A 22,670-nucleotide genomic window follows, 5' to 3' on the forward strand; every position below is an offset into this window, starting at 1 on the left:
AAAAGAAATAATCAAGCACAAACAATTTTGTCAGTAAATAGTTATGTATGTATGTATGTATGTATGTATGTATGTATGTATGTATGTATGTATGAATATTCAGTGCCTTTGAGTTAATCTTGACTCCTGGCGAATGTCTGGACAAGTGCCTTTCTTGGCACAATTTCAGAAGTAGCTTGCCATTGCGTCCTTCCCAGGGCTGAGAGAGAGTGACTGGCCCAAGGTCACCCAGCTGGCTTTGTGCCTAAGGCAGGACTAGAACTCAGGGTCTCCCAGCTTCTAGCCTGATGCCTTAAGCCCTACATCAAACTGTCTCTAAGTTAAATGGTAATATGAAATATGAAATACTTAAATGTCTTTTAAATGTTTTATATTTCATATTTCAAATGGTAATGTGAAAGCATTTAAAAGATGTAACATAAGAGATAAATAGGACAAGTCTAAGAAATTCTGAGTTTTATCTGAAAAACTAACCTTGTCCTAAATTTGATATAAAACACTCAGTATTTTTTGTCTGTCAACCTTTTAACAAATTCACATTGTAAACATTCAAGAGAATTTTTCTACACGGCACTGCACAAAATAAGGTGACAGACAATTATAAAACAATATTTACATTAAAAACTAAAGCATGTGTTTTGAGATTCAGAAGTAGATATAGTTATCATTCAAGCAGTTTGAACAATTCAAACACTGAATTCATCAGGAGTTATGGCTTAGTTAGCTCCTTATTTGCCCAGTACTGTAGCATTTTTAATCTGTTCCAAGTAGACATCTTTGTTTGTTTTAAAATAAATATGGCTGGTTTTGAACACTTTATCTGTAAACTAGTGTCTTGGAAATTCTCAGAGGGAAGACTAAGATACTTCTAAAGATACAGGACTGGTGACCACGGGACAATGCTGCTAACATCATTATGTCATCTCTCTCTTGTCTCTGTTAACACTGCTCTGTTTTTCTGTCATTAATTCTGGCTCAAGATAATATGCAACCTACCGCTGGTGTCAAAAGGAGAGCATCAAGCTTTGTGCAAAGGAATGTGCCTGACAAAACAAACACTTCACCGTTCTTTCACTGAAAAAAGAAAATAGTATATGTGACCAACAGCAACTGTATCACTTCAGGTCCCCCTGCCTGAATGAAACAATTAGGAAGCTGCATAAGATTATGGATGGTCATTTCACAGGCTTGAGCAAGTGCCAAGGTGCATGAGCAAGGTGAGCTCACAGCAGCCACCAAAGTCCCATGCCTTCATATGCTTCACCTGCATAGAAGGAAATAGGGCCAGCAACCTTGAGGAAGAGAAGGAACAGCTGTTGATTCTAGCAGAACTGTTTCCGTCTCTACCCCGTGGAAGAGAAGAAGTAATGAAGATGTAAGGGTGGCGAGGAAGTGAGTTAGCACATTGTATCAATTTTTACATATTTTTCTGAATCTAATAAAGATTCAGAAAAATATTCCAAACAAGACAAACTAAGGGGGCCTACTACCACTTTCTTTCTTCATATGGCTAACTGATATTGATTATATCTTGTTTTATTTGTTGGATTCATGTCTCTTTTTTTCTCCAAGAGATCAAGATGATGTACATTTATTTATTTGTTATATTTTTATCCTACATATTCCTTCATGAGATCAATGTAGACTATATAACACTTCTTCCTTCACTGTCATAACAACAATTCTATTAGAAAGGGTGATCTGAGAAATTATGATTGGCCAAAAGTTATCATGAGTTTCCATGGCTGAGTATAGACTTCAACCTCTAGTTGTACTTCTGGGTTATAAGTAATTGATAACAACACATGGATGTTAAGCCATTTTAAGTAAACTCAAAACATATACACTTGTAAATAACCTCAGTTTGGACTGCAAAAAGTATAACATTCATTTGATACAAAATCACGATAGTTATACATTTGGGCATTATGAATCTTTCATATCTGGATTTGATGAAGGTCCTCTGAAGCTCAGTTCTTGCATGGTTACCTGGGTTGAATCTGATTCTGTGACTCCTGAGGAAGTGGACAGGGTTCTCTGAGCTGTGAACCCAGCAACATGTGTGCTAGCTCTACTGTAAGATCTTCCTGGTTGGCTAAAGCCTCCCAGGAGATGACATGTGGGTGAGTACTGTCACTGCTAAATTCATCCTTGAGAGAGGGAGTGGTCTCAGCAATACTTAAGGAAATGGTGGTCCACCCCCTCCTAAGAAGCCATCACTAGTCCCACTGTTCTGGACAACTTTTATCCTATATCTGACCTTCCCTTTCCAGGATGTTGTCAAAACAGTTTCAGACAGCCCAGGAGGAAGCAGATTATCTGGGCCCCTTTCCTCTCTCTCTCTCTCTCTCTCTCTCTCTCTCTCTTAAATAAATTTTTAAAAGAATAAAAGGTAAGAAAAGGAAGGGAAAAATAATAAGTGACAAAAATGCAAAGAAAGAAATAGAAAAGAGAAAGAAAAGAGGAAAAGGAAAAGTTATGAAGAAGTGGCTTCTAATCTTCGTAACAGCAGTTACAAGTACATTTATATTTTACCCTTTCTAAAGTAACAACATAATTTCCTTCTTTCCATAGTCTTTCTAATCATCAAACCATACATCACAAGTTCATTTTTTTTTCTTGTTTCAGCAAAAAGTCCATAAGGGGTTTCCAGTCACTAATAAATGTAGTTATTGTACTTTCTCTACTCAGACAAGTCAATTTTGCCATCTCTTCTAATCCTGTCATCTTCACCAGCCATTCCTTCATTTCAGTCATTTTTCAGGCCCAGGCATGGGACCATAATGGTATTGACTGCCCTTGTGGTTGACCTCTGGCAGGAGAGGGATGGTGGTAGTGCATCCATCCTAACTCTTCTTGATCTCTCAGCTGTTTTTGATATTATTGATCATGGTATCCTTCTGGACTGGCTTTGGCAGTTAGATGGGGGCACAGTTTTGTACTAGTTCTCCGTCTGGGATAGGTTACAGTTGGTGTTGACAGTTTGAGAGAGGTGTAGCCCATACCCTCTCTGTGAGGTCCTGCAGGGCTCAACACTCTCTCCACTCCTATTTAACATCTACCTGGAGCTGCTGGGTGAGATCATCTGACAGTATGGGGTGAGGTATCATTAGTATGTGGTTGACAGTTAGCTGTACAACTCTACCCCAGGTGGACCAGGTTCTTCCATGGAGATCTGCTCCCACTGTATGAAGGTCATGGGGGTCTGGATGGGGAGCAACAGGCTTCAGCTCAACCCTGGAAAGACTGAGTGGCCATAGGTTTTAGGGCTCCCTGGCTCCAGTGATGTTCCATCTTTAGTTCTGGATAGGGTTGTACTACCTCACACAGAACCAACACACAATTTGGGGGTCCTCTGGACTCAAAGATTGTACTTGAACAGCATGTGGCAGGCATATACATGGGAGCCTTATGCGTAGCTTTGTGTTGTGTGCCAATTTTTCTGGACTGGGACTTTCTGGATTGGGAGGCACTGCACATGGCCATTGATGCTTTCGTCACCTCCCAAATGAATTAATGCAATGGGCTGCAATGGACTAGCCTTGAAGAGCATTTGGAAGCTGCAGTTGGTTCAGAATACAGTGATGTGGTCAATTATGGGTATTTCTTGATTTCCCATTTGCTATGTGAGCTACAACATCTCCCAATAGGTTTCTGGTTGGAATTCAAGGTATTGATTGTTATCTATAAAGCCCTTCATGGAGTGGGGCCAGGATAGTTGAAAAGCACCAATTTCCAAGTCTCTACTTACCCTATTGGATCCAACAGGAGGGGCATGCTTTGGGTCCTGCCAAGAAGGCCAACTGTGGGACCCAGGAAGTGTGCTTTTTCTGTCACAGCCCCTGCCCTCTGGTAGACCTTAACACCTGAGATCTGGCCTTCTAGAAAGCACTAAAGACCTGGCTGTTTGCCCAGGCATAGGGTTGAGAAAATTAGTGAATCCTGGTTGGGTTAATATTACACTACTGTATATTTTTTTACTCTTGGCTACTGGTTTTTTTTTAAATTATACATTATGTGGTGAATCATATATTTTAATGGTTTTATATTGTGTTTTTTGTTTAAACTTAGTTCACCACCCAGGCTCATTGTGGCAAGAGCAGTGACCATATCAATCTAATAAATAAATAAATATTTAAACTTTTTTGGTAAATAACTGGGAACTGAACAGATGGATAATCTAACAGGCATGTAAAATGTAATCATATAAAGTGACTTTATTGAGTGCAAGCAAATTGGCAGGAGCTATATATAATAAAAACAACAGGTTGAACATGCACAAGGTGCAAATAAAAAAAGCAAGTGATTGTAACGGAGACAGAGGAGAAGAATTTTTAAATCTTAGTTTAATTTCTGGTTTTGGTTCTGCCTTTGCACCAGTGTGGCCCCTGGACAATTCATTCACATGTGCAAACATGCAACTTATGGGGAAAAGTTGCCAGAATTGGTCTCAGTTGAACCACACAACTATAGTTGATAAAATGAACTGTAGAATTTTTTTAGTGTTAATCTATCTTATCCTCCTGGAGAGATCATCATCTTAAATTCAAGATAATCTTCTTTTTTGGATAGACACAATCATAATTTTAATTTATGAGCCAATGGATTTTGTATTTCAGTAGGTTCCTTACTTATTGGCTTTCCCAAGCTTTTTAGTAAATAGGGAAAGAGTTAAATGTACTTTGACTATTAATACTTTTAACAAAAAAATATTAGTGAGTCATTTCATGTTACAAAATATCAGTATATTTTGTATATTTCAAAAAATAGAAGTATAGTTGAGGTCAGAGGAGTGCTACATCATATATGTGGTCCAAATTGCCTTCTTCCTAACTGGCATTCTATTTCATCTATATTGAAAAGTTAAATCAAATTATCTTTGAGTAAAAGTTAATGAGAGCTGATATCAGATTTTCAAAAGATGAGTAACATTTTGGATTCTTGTTTTTATTTTTAGCATGACAGTAGTGGATCATTTTGGAATAGCTTTTTTGCTAATGTTTGTTATATTGTTAAGGCGATGATGATGATAACAATGTTGATTGCCTAAGCAAGTAGGCAATTTTGATTCAATATTTGCCTTTGAATGTTTCTTGCACAAAATTAAGGTTATACTCAACATTTTTCAGGTGTCTACATTCGTATTATGTCACTTTATGCTATTCTTAAATAGATTTAATACTTCTAGAAATTGGCACAAGTAATTTCTTTATCATATCATGTAATGGACTGTGAAAGTGACCTTGGAAGAGAGAAGAGCCACAGCCTAGACAACCATCATGCAAAAGACATCTCAGCCCACAGAAGGAAAGGGGATGTAGGAAGCGTCTCAGAAGGGATCCTCCCTAGTTTTCTGGAAAGTAAAACTAAAGGAGGGGAGAAGTGCTTTCAGACTTGCAAGATTCTGTTACTGTAACCTTACAATAAAGTTAGTGTTAGTACTCATGGTTTGACACATGAAGCATAAGCTTGCAACTGTGACCTCTTGTTGTTGTTATTATTAATTTGCACGACCATGATTGGTCTCCCTATATTCCCCACAATGACAGTCAACAAGCTCTCAGATTCTCTAAGAACTGAGGTTGCCAGGGGAAAGGAATGAAAAAAGACAGAAAAAGCATTAGCTTTCCACCTACAATGGGAAGGGCGCTCCTCACCACCCAGCAAACATGGGTCTGGTGGTGGGGGGAGCCTTTTTGCCTAGGAGCACATTTGGAATGTTGATGGGTGCATCCACAAGAGAGCTGTCAATCATCATAATGACAAGAAATCATTTACCAGAAGGCACACTCTACCCTTCCAGTGGGATTCCTGAGGGGTTGTGAGACTTTTTTGGAAGTAAATATGAAACTATAAGCTATTACCTAGCTTCGCAGCATGTCAACTTCCTGTTGTTGTTGTTGTTGTTATATTTAAAAAGTAAAGCAAAATAAAGCAGAGAGCCAGGTAGGAAGCCTGGTGATCACCAAAGAAAGAGACTGAAAGCACATTGGTCTCTGTAGGCATTGGGTTGCTAACTCCTGAATTATACGCTAAGACTATTACAATTTCTCCTGCGTTAGATACATACACAAAGGGTAACTTTCTTGAAAGAATCTGAAATTAGGCTTTTTTTCTTACTATCACAACATTGGAAGCAACAAACATAAACCTGATTGCTGAAAGTCTCCATGACTACAATATCTCTCTTTAAAAAGATACTGCAAAAGTCGCAGGTTTCACCTTTTCATAAGATACTTCATTCTACATCTCTACCGGATCAGATTCTAATTGCATCAGATGGATTCAGCACACCGTTTCACTGTCTGTGAGAGGTATTGTAATCATTTAGCTATTCAAAGGAAAATTTAATTTCTGATCAGGCAGCTAAAAACAGTATGGTCTATTGTTATACTAGGGAGAAATGATGCAGGAAAAACATCCAAGTAAGCATGATAATTAAATGCATAAGAAAAAGGCAAATATTTTCTCCAAGAACTTTGTGTGAAAAGAAGTTTCCTGTTTATAATACAAAAGGAAACTTAACACAAAGCTTTATTCACTGCTTCTAAACAATACGTTTTCTTTCTTGTGACTCAGTACCAATAACCCTATGCCTAATTTCAATAGTGGTACACAGAAGCATGTATTTCTATCAGTCATGTGACTCTAATGATTTCAAATGGCTGGCATATTTTTCACTTCTAATAAAAGGGGGCAATATTAGATGAACTGATGTTTCAATTGGTTACAAGTGTGGATTATGAATCAAGGACCCAAGGGTTTAATTGCTATTTTGGGGTCCACCCAAACTAAATAAAACTATTGATTGTTAGCATCATTATTTGCTTATAGAATAGACATAAATCATAATTTGAAAGGTTATGGTTTAAAATTGCAGTCAGACATATAAAAACAACAAGAGTTCACATGTAAATACATGCATTTAATAAAGCTTATCAGAAATGGGACCAAAGCATCATTGCCAGATTGCACTGAGAGGAGAATGAATGAATGAATGAATGAATGAATGAATGAATGAATGAATGAATGAATGAATGAATGAATGAATGAATGAATATGTCTCTGTGGGTGTGGATACACAAACTCTTCTACAGACATATGGATTATTGAAGTAGGGTTTATGCAGTTGCCTTTGACATCAGTCTGAGCAATTCCAGTGGAACAAAAGGCTGACACCGAATTCATGGTCAGCACTTGCAGATCAGAGCATGTACATTACATTTTACTTCAGTTCATAAGCTCTTCACTTCAGAGCTCAGTTTGAACTACTGTACTAATTTGTGCCTTTAAAGCTCCAAACAATTTAGTTGTCTTATAGACTGCTTGCTGCCATGTAGACAAGAGACCATGAGAGATCAGGTCTTCTCTGTGCAAGTGCTGTCACTCAAGAATGTTTCACAGACATTCTGTGGGCCATTTTAAAGCTTTTAAAATTGATGTCTGCTTTAATATTATTCCTGTTTCCTTGTGTGATTTATTTACATTGTGTTCTATTTTAAATATTTATGAGTCACACTAATTTCTTTAATAACACATACTGTACATGTGTGCCATACATACCTATCATATTATTGCCTTTTGGGGTAAGCAAAATCATACACAGCACAGAAAAGGAGTAAGAAACTAGTCAGCCCCCAACAATTAAAGGAGGGAGGGAGGGAGGGAGGGAGGGCAGGCTAAAACTAGTTTACATCAGTACCATTCACTACACTTCTTAAGGCCTTTCTATTTTTGGAAAACATCCTTACTTCCACCATACTAATTCACTGCTTCATGCAGCACCCCTTGCTCTTTCAACGTGTCATCTCTTTTTGAGGATATTACCAAATTCATCCAATAACAAGTTTTTGGTCTTCCCTTTTGAATAGAGCCATTCACTCTTCCCTCATATATTTATTTTGTAGCTTGATTCTTGTTCATTTTTTCTGGAAGTCCAATCGCCTCAGCATATTTCTTTCATATCAGTCACTTTTATATTCAACCCTCCTTCATTCAGCATCCAAGATTTGTTTTTTTTTTACCCTATTGCTTCCTGCTTTATCACATATTCCTACAGCATTCAACTTTTGTTTCTCCTGACACTGCCACATAACAAAATAGGTAAAAGCATACTCTTCTACACAGCTATTCTTTGTTTTCAAAAGCTATTCACTCCTTGCAACAAACCACATTCTACCCACAATTTAAGACAAAAATTTGCACAACTTAAAATGTATCCAACTTTCTATCAAGGTATACAAGTTCATTTACCTGCTCTAGCTTTTTTGCCATTTATGTATACCTTGTAATTATTCACTTTATTTTTCCCTGTCAGACACAACTACCTTGGCTTTGATATATTAATTTTCAGATCCATATTCTATGTTGTATCTATCTTTGTCTAATACTCACTGCAAATTATTCAGTTTCTCAGCCAACATGCCATCATCTCCATACAAAACTACTGTACATGTACATTTACGTCCCTAAATACATGTATGTTCATGTCCCCAAACCAACACACCCCTAACATCACCACACATATTCTTTATACATTTCTCCATAGATACATTAAACAACTAAGGGGACATCTCACTTCCTTGTCTTAAATCCTGCTCAGTGCTGACCTATTTGCTAACCATTCCATTTATTCTCATGCATGATTTACTTCCATCAAATATTGCTCTTTTTGCATTCAGCAATCGATCTTCAGTTCCATATTCATGCAAAAGATGCCATTATTCAAGCCTATTCACTTTATAACTTTTTCTAAATCAACAAATGTACAATGAACTTTCTCATATTAATACATTTCTCAGTAACTTGCTGAAGAACAAAATGCAGCTCTATACACACCCTGCCTGGCATAAAGCCCTACTGCACTTCCCAAATTTTATTCATTATTATCTCTTGTACCTTTCAATCAAACATTTTCCAAGGCACTCATGACAAACTAATCCCCCTGTAAGTTTGGCATACATTCTTGCTATCTTTCTTTTTGTACAGGGAAACAATAATGGCATTCTTCCAGTTATTAGGCAGTCTTTGCATACATGTTACACAAGTCTCACAACCACTCCATAAGCAAACGTCCATATTTTAACACTTCTCTTATTACACCACCTACACCTGCCTGCATCCTTACAATTTTTCAACATCTTAATAGCATTTATTACTTCCTTTTCATCATTTTTTTTTTTTTGGGATACTAGCATTTATAGTATTCCTTTTAATTCCACTCTTTAACATATCACTCCCATTCTCATACAACTCTAAAATATTTCTTTCCCCCCAAATCATATCAACACTTTTATTTTTAATTTCATTCACTGTGCTGGACTCCCTAAACAGTTTTCATTTCCATTGAAAACACTTTGTATTTTCACTGCCTCTTTTAATCTTAATAATTCCATGCTTTATACAAAGGGATTGGAAGTTGTAAGAATGATGAAGGGCTCTGCATAGTATTTGTACATGTATGTATGGGAGGATACATATGCACAGGCACACACACACACACACACACACACACACAAACACCAGTTAACAGTATAAAACCATCATAAAAAAAGACTGAAAATGTAGCTTTTATCAGTGAAATAAGAGTGCCTCATTTACACATGTTGTAAAATTTGCTAAGAGTATTTTTCTCAAACTTTTGCACACATGATCAACAGCTACAAATGAATGATGGGTTCCCCAAAGTTGTTACACTCAACTAAATAAACAATTTATACATTAAAGAATCCCTATATATGCTGCACTACCATGACGTTTATCTCCTCCAAAGGAACCGTTATGGACAATCAAGTCAAAACCATTTGACCAATAGACTATAACATCATCAATGATAAAAAAGTAAAATGAATATTTTTAAACACCCCATACATGTTTTATATTATGATTTGAATTTATAATGGAATATCATTTTTAGACTTACATAGCAATATATAAGTCACAGAACATTCAGCTAGCTAAGGGCAGATAGATTTTTCTATGTTGGTTCCTCACTTTTCCAATATATATCCTACAATTCATAGTGTGCATTCCTATATACACACATGCAGTGCTTCCTAATATATAGTAGTTCTTTTTAAAAACATATTTTCTTGTTTAAATATATAATTTTTCCTTTATAAATGCATTTCGACTAATACAGGTAGTCCTCAGGTTAAGAACACCTGGGTTACAGATGACCCATAGTTAAGAACGGAACCTATTGTAGCAAAATTTGAGATAAATATACAATGATTCAAGTTAAATATACAACGGTTCAAGTTCATTGCACAATACTACTTATACGGTACTATACAATAATACTGTTCCGGCTTCCCTACAAATTTGACTTAAGGACAGACCTTGGGAATGGAACTCATTCTTAAACTGGGGACTATCTGTATAGTTTTTGTACATGTCACTGAAATAATAAACGTGTCCTAGTTCACATGTGCATTTGTTAACTCTTTATCAAAATTTAAATGAGATAAAATTATTCCTTGTCCATATTCCTACCATCTTAAAGCACCTCCAGTCAGAATTATAGTAACTATAATGTGTTTTACCTGTATTTTACATGAGGCCTCCACAGAGAAACCATGAAACTACTTTAACAGCTACATTGGTTCTTGGTTTCTATTCAAGATCTTTAGATGAGAGTTTATCAAGAATCAGCTTTCCTTAGATAAGCATAAGTACATGATTTCTCCTCTAAGGTCTTTTTCTGAGCGCTCCCACTATGGCACATTAACATTTTTTTTTCATTTGTGATATCTAATTTTTGGAACTATCCCTCATGATAGATCATATCTAGCCTTGTTACCAATCACTCTTCAATGAGCATCAAAACAGTTTTCTTCCAGTAAAGCTTTCAATAAGTCACTGACTTCCGCTGTACTTTTCCTAATTTTCTTTAGAACACATTATTGTTTATATTTTTTAAAAAAACATATCGATTGCTTTTTAGAGAAAGGTAGGATAGAAATATGAATCATAAAATAAATATTAATATTGTCTACATTCTTCAATATCTTTCAAGTCCTTGTTTGGGTTGGTAGCTTTCAACATATCTTGTACTTCAGATAAAAGAAAAGATAAAAGAAGGTAAAATGGATTTTTGACCATATACATATATGAACGCATTTTAAAATATTTCCCAGTATTTCTGGGAAATAGAGGATATAGCATGTTCATTGTTTATGTCATCCAAAACAAAAATACATAATAATGTATATTAATTTTCATATGGTACACAATAATGAGCAAAGAAACCCTTTATTAACCACAATATGAAGATAAAAGATTCATTAGCCCAAAGCCTGCACAATGCTAGGAGTTGGCTGAATTTGAACTTATTTTACTTACATTTTTACAATTTATGTTAGTGTGGATTAGCCACAAAACTTTTCCAGAGACTGTATACTGTGCAGCTATTGGATGGGGAAAATCTGGCTTCGGTCATGAAAGGCATTTTGGAATTGAAGTATACTAGAAGCTGAATATAAATTAGCAGTGCAATATGACTGTAATTTTAGGGTGAATCAAGTATAGTTTCAAATCAGGGGAAGTAACATTTCCACCCTATTCTCTGCAGATCAGATCCTCTCAAATACTGTGTCTGGTTCTAGGCACCACCATTCTAAGAACATTCAGAGAATTGGAATAGGGATAAGAATGGCAAAAAAACCCAAGTCCTATGAGTAAAGATTAAGAGATCTGTGCTAATTTAGCCTTGAAGAGGACAGAGGTGAAATATGATTGAAATATATGACAATGAACTGCAGAACATCCTTGGAGTTAAGAACTGACTGACAAGTCCAGCAGCTAAACACGAGAAGCTAAAAGAGTGATCTCAAAGTGTGGCCCACGAACAGACTCCAACAGTAAATGTGGGTAGCCCAAGAGGAGATTCCACAGTATAGCCTACTGACAGGTTAAAGCAGTTAATGTAGGAAGATGTTTTCAGAATAAAGGGTTGGGTGACAAACCAACAGTTAATGTAGGACACCTGGAAAAGGGATTCCTAGAGGACACAGCAACTGACGGGACCATAGTCTATAGTATGAGTGAGGAAAGAGAAATTGTGTGAAAAGACACTCCCAGCCCCAAGTTGGGCACAACAGGTATCATCTTAAATGACAGAAATGCAAATTCTGGTGTGTCAGAAAAAAACATTCCTCTTAAAGGCTCTACTAGGTTGACTAAAAGTCTAGAAACCAGGAGTGGTGAAAAGGAAAAAAGGACTGCTTATGAGGTCTTTGAAAAAAATAGATTGCTCAGATAGGCTCTATGGATATTCTAGGATCACAGAAGCTCAGAGCTACTTCTGAACTAGCACAGAGTACTCATCTAGCACTATCAAGGATTACTTGCAATAATACAGTGTCTACATGAAGCCAGCAGAATTAGTTTTATTTTCAATGCTTTTGCAAATACAGATTTAGAAAGCAATCAATGAAAGTCTCTAACTACAGTCAGGATGACTTCCAAACTGAAACATGGTCTTCAGGAGAGCCTGTTGACCTCACAAGGCTGTCTTTAATAGGAAATTGTGTATCAAACTTTCAGCTTTTCTTTAGTGTTGTTAGAAAAATTATTTCACAATGGGATTCTGTGTTAAATGAGTTTTAAAATGCTATCATTTAAATCACATCTTGTGCAGATAAATATTTATTAGATTATATAATATGTTTTGCAAACCATGGTTAATCCTCTGGGGGCAAGGATTTTATAAGCATGGATCCATTTTCCCCTTGTTGTTCTGCAAAATCTAACAAGGCAACATATAAATGCAAATGAAAACACATATCTGAGAATTCTATTTACAGAGCACTTTTCCCTTTGTGTTTGCAACTAAGTAATGAACCTCAGGCCTTTATGTTTGAAGATGGCAGCTAGTGCCCCAAGTTCTTGGCTTGCTGACAAATATTATATAGATTAAGACAGTACAAGTAAAATGTAAAAAAAAAAAAAAATCAACTACACAACTTTATCAACTTTGTTGTGTAGACTAGAGCAAGGGATCCCACACAGATCTCTCCAAGCATGCTACAACATTCATTTAAGCTTGCTTTTATTCACTTACTCACAAGAACAAAGCAAGAGAAGCCATTCTGATGATGGGTTATGATCGAGTAGTTACTGCACTCAAGTAATGGGCTAAATATTTGGAAGCCTAGTTAGATCAATCTACCTTACCCAGGTATGCGTTCCTGAGTATTCAAGCCCTTTTTTTAGGCTGACAAGATACATAACCAAATAACTTTCCTAAACTCTGAAGAGCACTAACATTAACACATTTCAATATCTTCCCCTGAGTTGCTCTCAAGGGTGTGTGTGTGTTTGTATGTGTGTTTATTGGGTAGCAGCTGGATAGGATAGTGGTTAGAGTGCCGCCCTTTGATGCGGGAGACCGGGGTTTGAATCCTGGCTGGTACATACCTTACCAGAGGGGTCCTTGGGCAAAGAACACCTAAAGCTTCACCTGCCTACCTCGGATATAAGAGTGACACAAACTAAGAAAGTCATGACAGCTCAGATGTCACCTGGATTAACAAGTTCTGCGTCAGATGTTGGGGAACCAGGATAATGTGACAATAAGTGGGCTACTGGAACAAATCATACAAGGGACAAGAGAACCTGGAACTGATGGAATGGTACTACAACAGTAGACCTAAAGAGAGAGAATATATGAAACATGAGGGAGCTATGGACAGATAGACCAACTCCACATTACAACCCGGACTCATGCACACCTGGAAGAACAATTAGATGTGCAGCTAACACCTGAAGCTGGAATGTCACTGCCACCCCTTCCATTGCAGAGCACAGCAGCTGATATGAGGCATAAAATCATGGATAAACTAGCTACAGTCAACCCTTGAGACTGTGGAGAAGTACCATCAGACAGTATGCTAGAAGATGCCAATAAAACCCTCACAACAATCTCTACTACTACCATAACTCAAATCAATGAACTGGTATATGCTACAGCTGCTGTAATCCTGGAGATGCTTCGCTACACAATCAAGAACAGCAGTACATACCCCACCCCCCAGAAAATGAGGTTGGAGGCTAAGTTCAAGGCAACTCAGAGAGAAGTTAGTCAGCTGGTGGAACTACAGAAGGGTGTGAAAATTAAGGATAAGACTCAGCTACTGAAAAAATACAAGGGCCTGACTCAATCTTAATTCCCAGAGACTGCTAAACAAAGGCTCTCAGGCTAAGGAGATACACTAGAGAAGCAGAGGCCAAGAAGATAAATGCTCTCTTCTCCAAAGAACCATCCAAGGTGTACTCCCAACTTCAGTGCAACGGCACAATAACAACACAGCCACCAACAGAGAAACTGAATAGCACTGGAAGAATATATGGGAGAAAGAGAAGACACATAACACTAGTGCAAAGTGGCTGCAGGATCTGAGAGCAGACCACAGCAATCTCCCAGAACAGGAATGAGTTACCATCACAGTAAAAGACATCCAACAGTAGGTCAAGAACATGAAGAGCTGGACAGCACTGGGCCCAGACATGATCTACACTTACTGGCTAAAGAAACTAACAGCAGTGCATGAACATCTAGCAGCACAGATGAACCAACTGTTAGCAGCAGGCTCCCACCCAGACTGGCTAACACAAGGAAGGACAGTGCTGATCATAAAACACCCCTACAGCTCAATGGGAAGAACAAGATCCATGCCATCAACATATATACCCTGTCAGCCATCAGACACCCTGCCAGTACAGTGAGCTGGCCAAAGGAGGACATAGAGGTTGCCGATATGAAGACCCAGAAGCTTCTCACAATGTATGGAGGTTTCCACCCCAAGTCCAACACCCAGAAACTGTACACCAGCCAGAAAGAGGGTGGGTGGGATCTGGTGAATGTCAAAGCCACTATCCTGGATGAACCCCAGAGCATCCAGGAGTACATCAGTAAGATGGCACCCAAAGACGATCTGCTGAGAGAAGGCCTGAGGCAGCAGCAAACATGGGAGGAAGTTCAAGCAGAGGAAGTGCCATGGCAGGGCAAGACCCTACATGGGATGTACCATCGACAGATAGCTGAGGTGGCTGGCATTGGGAAATCCTACCAGTGGCTGGAAAGGGCTGGACTAAAAGGCAGCACTGAGGCACTGATCATAGCAGCACAAGAACAGGCACTAAGCACCAGATCCATAAAAGCAAGGATCTACCACCACAGACAGCACCCAAGGTGCAGACTGTGCAGAGAGGCCTCAGACACAGCCCAACACATAGTGGCAGGGTGCAAGATGCAGGCAGGAACAGTATATGGCACAAATACACTGAATGGCACAACCAAGCAGCTGGCATTGTGTACAGGAATATCTGCACAGTGTATGGGCTAGACCCTCCCAAATCTAGATGGGATGTTCCACAGAAGGTCATGGAGAATAACAGGGCTAAGATCCTGTGGGGTTTCCAGATCTAGATGGACAGGCAGGTACTGGCCAATCAACCAGACATCATGGTAGTAGTCAAGGACCAGAAGACAGCAGTGGTGATAGATGTAGTGGTGCCAAGTGATAGCAAGATTAGGAAGAAGGAGTATGAGAAGCTGGAGAAGTACCAGGGCCTGAAGGAAGAACTAGAGAGGATGTGGAAAGTCAAGGCCAAAGTGGTCCCAGTGGTGGTAGGAGCTCTCAGGGTTATGATTCCTAAGCTGGGAGAGTGGTTCCAACAGATCCCAGGAACAACATCAGAGCTCTCTGCCCAGAAGACTGCAATGCTAGGAACAACTAAGATACTTCACAGAACCCTCAAACTCCTAGGCCTCTGATAGAGGACCCGAGATTGAGGAAGACACATACCACCCATAGGGATGAGAAGGGATTTTTTATATAGATATATAGACAAACTCACTGAAATCTGATCAATAACTGATAAAGATCACTACTATACTACTACTCCTAGACAAAACTATAGTTTTTATTTCACATTTCATTGAGATAGATAACATGACTGCTAGAGATAGTAACATGCTGTCATCTGATCATCTATTCCTTTTTCACCTGCTCCATCTCAGTAATCAAAGCTCTTGTCTTCTGCTTAAAGGCTGCAAAACTTTCTGTACAGAGTCACCCAGAATAATAATACTGTATATGGTACAGGAACCATAACAGGAAACAGTGATACACATGGTATCTGAAAAATGCTCTTATCAATCCTGCCAGGAAGCAAATTATAGACATACTAGATCTAAAATTATTTTGTATGTATGTCTGTATTCATTGGTGTGTTCTGCAGAGGACTTCCTGCTTCCATTACTTTGCTACCAAGGTACTACAATAGGTACCTAACTACTTTATTTTCTCCAAAAACCTGTAAGTGAAGCTGAAAAAGATTGTCCAAGTCTGCAAAGTGATCTTCGGACTAAACAACACTATCTCCATAACTATATAGATTGTTGTTCCTAAGGATTCTTCCAAAATGTAACTCTCTTATATGAAATATCTACATGTGATATTAAAAACACCATAAATATCCAGAATTCCCAATTAAAAAGCACATGAAGAATGTTATTTAAAGGCAAAAGAAAGGCTGAGCTCCAGCTAAAGGTTGTGCATGCTGTTCTTTTTGTCTTCATCTGGGTCTTCTGAACCCTTCATGAAGAGTGCAAGCTTCAGTTTTGAACAACAGTACAATACTGTACAGCCATTCTGAATATGTTATATGTATAAGGAAGGGTGGTAATATATGAAATCACACCTTCTGTTTGCCTCACCCAGATCTGATTACATCTCTCATTTATAGCAAATATGAAATAACAGGATAAATAAAACAATGTAACATGGAAGAGTAAGTTGTACATACACAGTTCATCTTATTCTGTAGCAAATACTGTGTCATAGCAAATGGAAAAATATAATCCAGTCTGAATGTAAAAATGTGGTCCTAATGAATTAAACCAGAATTAACACCACTTGACATGACCCTTCTCTCTCCTTATATAAAGATGACTTTAAGCGAGTGTTTCCTATGCAAAATAAAAGCTCAGCTTGATTATAATAGAGCTGCTACATCTGGGGTGCAAAACTTCACATCATCAGTAGCACAGTACAGGGTTTTCTGTGACTCTTTCCTGCCATCTGGTGGTTGTCTGGGTTTTTGTAGGCCAGACACAGCAACCTTAGTTTTAGAGATGAAAAAGATGTAGAAAATGATCAAGGGGCTGAAACACTTTCCTTTTAAAGAAAAAATAGCGTTGTAGGGATTTTTTAGTTTCCAAAACAACAGCGAGAAGATCCTTTGACAAGACTTTGTAGTACTATGAAGAATTAGGTAAAGAAAACTCCAGTGAGCTATTATGTAAAGCTATTAGGTAAAGAAAACTCCAGTGAGCTATTATGACTATATTTGAAATGCCATGTACCCTAGCATGCCCTAGCAGTTTGCCATCAAATACCAATTAGGAGATAGGGTAACAACTAGCAGGAAGAATTGTTTGGCACATTCCTACTCTACTTATTGGAGGCATCTCACTGGAAAGGGGATACTAAACAAATGGAGCCTAGTATCTAATCAAGAAAGACTGTTCTTCTATTAGACTGTCTCTAATCCATATTGCTACTATTTGTATCATATAATATTTCTGTAGCTTGGGAACCTCATATAAGAACCCTAAAAGTCTTTGGGACAGCATTCACAGAATATGACTGAGGAGAGATGTGGACGGGCCTGTCAGTTCCTAACCTGTCTTGACCATCTGCCATTCTCCAAATGAAACTTCGGCCAATTCGTGTTATCTGCATTGATTCCCTCGTATGGTGCAGAATGAGAGGGAACTATCAAGAATGAGGAAGGGCAGCAAACATTGCTCCCTGCTGGTGCCACTGGAGCCCTCTGTAAACCTCCTTCCACATGGAAAAATCTTGTTCAGATCAATCCAGTCTACATTTTTCTGCAGGGGGGGGGGGATTGTCCTCCCTCAAGGACCTACATAGCACACATTACAATGTCAAAAATGATTAAAAACTGTAATATTGACATTGCTGCCTGGAATTAAGTACCCATCCACCAGGTATCCCTTGCAAATACATTTAGCAGCAAAAATGGTGGGAGAGTCACGGGTTACCTTTTCAGTCCTACAGTTGTTTAGACCCATATTATTCAGGGTGGGAAGTTTCCCATCAATATGTGGCTGCTGCTGCTGCTGCTCCCGCTGGATTTGTTCTCTCATCTTTCGAGCCTCCTGAATTGCTTTCATTACAGTGTCCTGGTCCCCAAATAGGGCAGGTGAGTTAAGACTGGAAAGGATGTCTGGAAAGAACAGAAACAGAAGAAAGGGATTTGGAACAGTGCCTTAAAACTTCCCCTTTTCAAGAGGTCTACATCCACACACACAGCCATTTCAGCTGTTGCAAAAATTAAAGCCTGTAACTTTAATATTAAAATGGATACCAGTTTAGATTTGGGCAACAGCTGTAATTTTGTTTTCCATCCTGAATGATATTTCATCAGAGATAAATTCTCCTGAATTAACCAAAATAATTATTATATTAATGGTTGAATCAAAATACTTGATGCCTTTTAAAGTCAGAATTTCAGTATATTTTTCAATCCTAGCCCAACAGCTCAGAATGTACCTAGACAAGTATTTTGCTTTGTATCTGCAAATCTATTTTATTAATCAACATTCATGAAAAATTCACATTATGTTTTGTTACAGTGGTTGATATTTCCAAATATTAACTGATAGAATTTATTGCTGTTTTATTTCTTTTCCCATTATGAAGCTGCCAAGTTGAACCCAAAACATTCATGTTAACTACATTCATCTATGAAGCTTACAGAACATAAAAAGAATTAAGTCCAGTTCCATTTTTACCACAATATTCAGTGATTGGAGATGTTGTTCCTGAAGAAGCAAGGAAGACCCTAACCCTTACATTACTTGAAGGTAATACTTGTTTATCATACAAAGCACTTAATGAAGCAACTTTTGAAATGGAGAGTGAGGTACAACTATGATGTAAACTTTCTAGGGTGCTTTTTGAAATCCAATGCGTATTTCGAATAATCCTGGATCCGAGGCATTGTAGCCATGAAATGGCACCTTACAGCATATCTGCGTGAATTATCACTACAGTATAAGCTCAAAGCTGTAAATAAACTGAAACAATATATTTTAATTCCAGCTCTGATCAGAGACACTGAGAAGCAAGTTTGTATGGTTATTAAATAAATACTTGTTACTTCCACAGTTGGATTTAATTGTATAAAAGATTACTTGTCTATGTTTAGATCAAAGGATAAAAATAATTTGGTGTTAGGAGTATTTAAACTACATGCTTTTGCTCAGTTTAGGTAGATGTGCCAACTGGGTAGGTTTCTTGAGGCTTCCTTGGCCATGATCATATGTGATTTAGTTACAACCATTTGGATGACTGCATTGTGCTTTCTGGAGGGCTGCTTTGTAGGGTGTTCAGAAATTGCTGCAAGCACAGGATAAGGCAGGCAGCCTGCCAGTAGGGGCTGCATAACAAAAGCATGTGCCATCCTTATTACAACTTTACAATCCAGTTTGTTTCAGGCCCAGCTGAAATATTACTAATTCACTATGAGCCATCAAATTGGTATCAGCTCTTAGCAATCACACAGACTTTCTCCATGATGATCTGTCCCTAAGCTGATCCTTCAGGTCTTCCAATAGTGCACCGATCACTACTGTCACTGAGTCTGTCCACCTTGCTGCTGGTCTTTCTCTTCTTCTCTTTCCTTCCACCTCTCCGAGCATTAGAGCCTCCTCCAGAGAGCTAGGTCTTCACATAATAGGTCTGAAGTAGGATAATTTGAGAGTGATCATTTGTGCCCTGGTGCTTTGTTCAATGATCCATTTGTTTGTTTTCTTGGCTATCCATGGTATTCTTGGGGGTCTTCTCCAACACCAAATTTAAAAGTGTTAATACTCTTCCTATCCTACTTCTTCAAAGTCCAACATTCCCTTCCATAGAATGTCACAGGGAGTACCACTGTCTGCATTATTCTGAACTTTGTAGGTACAAACACATCATGGTATCTGAATATTTTTCCCATGGCCTTCATGCTGCTTTACCAAGTGCTAGTCTGCAGCATATTTAACAGCTGTTCCTTTACTGTTAATGTTTGTTCCTAAAAGGCAGAAGCTGTCTACCACTTTAATATCTTCATTATTAATTCTAAGGCTGGTTGTTGTACCTGTTGTCATTAGTTCGGTCTTCTTTATATTTAATCTTAGACCCATTTTTTCACTGTGCTCCTTGACTTTAATTACTAGAGTTTTCAGATTGTTTGCATTTTCGGTAGTACCTCTATCATTTATTTGACTGATCATGTCAGTCTACCAGGGTTGGGACTGGTTAGCATTTGGACTGGGAAGTCATGAAAATATCCTGAAAGAAGGCAGTCACAAACCAATCTCCATAGAGTTGCTCCATGACTATGTCAATAAATTTATCTGAAGACAACCATAGGGGTGTGCAGCACTTCAGAAGTGAAACTAAGGTCAAACCTGCTTCAGAGGGGGAATGACAATGCAAGCTGCACCTGTTGGCACCTCCTTAGAGAATCTGTGTGTGTCCAGAAAATTTTGCGTTTGAGTTAAGGAGATGTTTGGAAAAAGGATGGGTGTGCTGCCAGTGCCTCCAGGGAACATGTGGCTACTGCATGAACCCCAGAAAAGATGCAGCTTTTTAAAGGAGGTCCTGATAGATGCAACAGGACCTTCTTAAAGAAGGACATGCCCAATCTGAAGCACCTTTTCAGCTTCAGATGTGAAGAACTGAACATCCCTAGTTTTTGTTGTTGTTATTATTATTAGATTTAATATAGCTGCCCACTCCAATGGACTAGTTGAGCATAACTCAAAGAATTTACTTTTTAAAAATTTATCTTTATTTACCTATTGAAAGGACTTCCCTCATAAGAACATGTAAACCTACTGAGATGAAATAAAAATCTAAGGCCCTTCTGAGTGTCCAACATACCCACAAATAAGTCATTTGGGATCAGAGAGGCCTCCTTTTCAAAGGAGTATCTTGAAGGAGGGCTGGAATGGTTCTTTAGTGTTTTATCTTTGCTGCATTGCATTTATTGTTGTCAAGCTGTTTTAAAATTGCCAAATCATTGTTTTAAAATTATTAATTGCTTTGGGCAAAGGAAAAGTGGAACATGAAGTCCATGGCTTCTCCTGAAACAACTGTTTAAATTTATATGTCTTTTAGTAGTCCTGAAGCTCTTAGGCAGGATGCTTCTGCAAATTTCAAATGCCTACTGCCCTAACACATCAGAAAGTGCAGGGCTGCATCCATAAACTTTCTGACAGTGAAAATAAGAAATTAATAGGATTCAATAAAATACACACCAGTATTTTTGTATATTGTACATAATAGTTCTTTTCTCTTTTAATGCTTCAACAGGATTATATCAAATTGATTACATTAATTATATAAATTCACTATAAATATTCAATTTCCTTAAAAAAAAACTTCCAAAATTTCCTGCCAGCATGATCATTGCTGAGAATTTTGAGAGTCCACAAGGCTTGGGGAAGTTATCTTAAGGTTTAATAAATATGTTATGACAAAGCTTTCATGCAACAAAAGTCAATCACCTGGTAAATGTTAAGAAACCTTGAATATTCCTGGTTTTGCAAAAAATAATATGAAACTAGACCCACAGAAGACCAGAGACATCCCTTTTGAAATTACCCATCTTTGTCCCTTTTTGAGTACCTAGAGAAGATCCTCTTCCCAGAGTCGCACCAATAGGACTGGGGATTCCACTTTTATTGGCCACATTCACAGGACTGGTTTTACTTGTAGGAAAGAGGCTCTGGGTTGGCGATGTTGGGGATTTGACAGGTTCTGCTGTCTTGGGTCTAGCTGAGAGATTCAGTGGCTGTGCAGCATCATCCTAGAAGAGTTTAATGTAAATAATTATTAGAAGAAGACAAATGAAACACATTATCACTTAGGAAGCCACAGCTATTTTACACCTCCCAGACAATGCTGCATTTTCCTGCAATAATAACAAAAGAAGCTAATTATCTACACTCCTTGAAGATTCAATGAAAGAGAAACCTCATTAATTTCTCTGTGCTGTGCCTCTGTTTACATTAACTATGTGGCTAGATCGTTCTTTTTGACAAATTAAAATCTGAATTAGCTTGCATTACTGTTTAATTTCCTAATGTGTTTTCTGAGATCTAAATTAACCCAGGGCATTCACAAAGAATGATTAAAAAAACATCTAACCAGCAATGTTGCAGTGTTCTACTGGGTCTACTTGGAAACTTCTTAAACTACATATATGACATATATGTTGTTAATGTGCATGTGAGTGAGGAGCAGCATTATGGTAAAAATTTAAAAGAACATTAAGTGACATAATTATTTGTTTTAGTTTATCTGCATACAGTATATCTATGATCCTGTTGCTACTCTGTTTATGAAAGACTTTTCGAATAATCTTAGTAGAATTTTATTTCTGCATTTCTTTCAAAAGGTCTAGAAGGGGAGCAATGTGCTTAATGTTGTTATAAGAGTATATTTGCTGGCACATTCCCAAACTGATGATTAAATGTTTGTATCTTTATCCTACCAACATTGGCAGATGCTAGTACAAATGAAGTAAAATAAGATCTTACTCTTACTAGTTAATAAACTATGGTTTGCTATTGATAGGACAGAGCA

General features: G+C 37.8%; 1 protein-coding gene across 16 annotated transcripts in view; it reads right to left on the minus strand.

Annotated features, from left to right (window-relative positions):
- The window catches only part of SOX6 (SRY-box transcription factor 6), a 469,019-nt gene that overhangs the window by 40,088 nt on the left and 406,261 nt on the right, over positions 1-22,670 (minus strand). For all 16 annotated transcript variants that reach the window (XM_088145996.1, XM_088145997.1, XM_025162930.2 and 13 more), the window contains 2 exons: positions 21,711-21,891; positions 18,074-18,258 (listed from right to left, as the gene is read on the minus strand). In XM_088145996.1, the coding sequence (XP_088002122.1) occupies positions 18,074-18,258; positions 21,711-21,891 (366 nt within the window). The remainder of the gene's footprint in view (positions 1-18,073; positions 18,259-21,710; positions 21,892-22,670) is intronic.

Source organism: Python bivittatus, unplaced genomic scaffold (assembly GCF_059951505.1).
Source record: "Python bivittatus isolate LINGU-HERP-01145 unplaced genomic scaffold, Pbiv_v1 ctg000480_np1212, whole genome shotgun sequence".
Taxonomy (NCBI): domain Eukaryota; kingdom Metazoa; phylum Chordata; class Lepidosauria; order Squamata; family Pythonidae; genus Python; species Python bivittatus.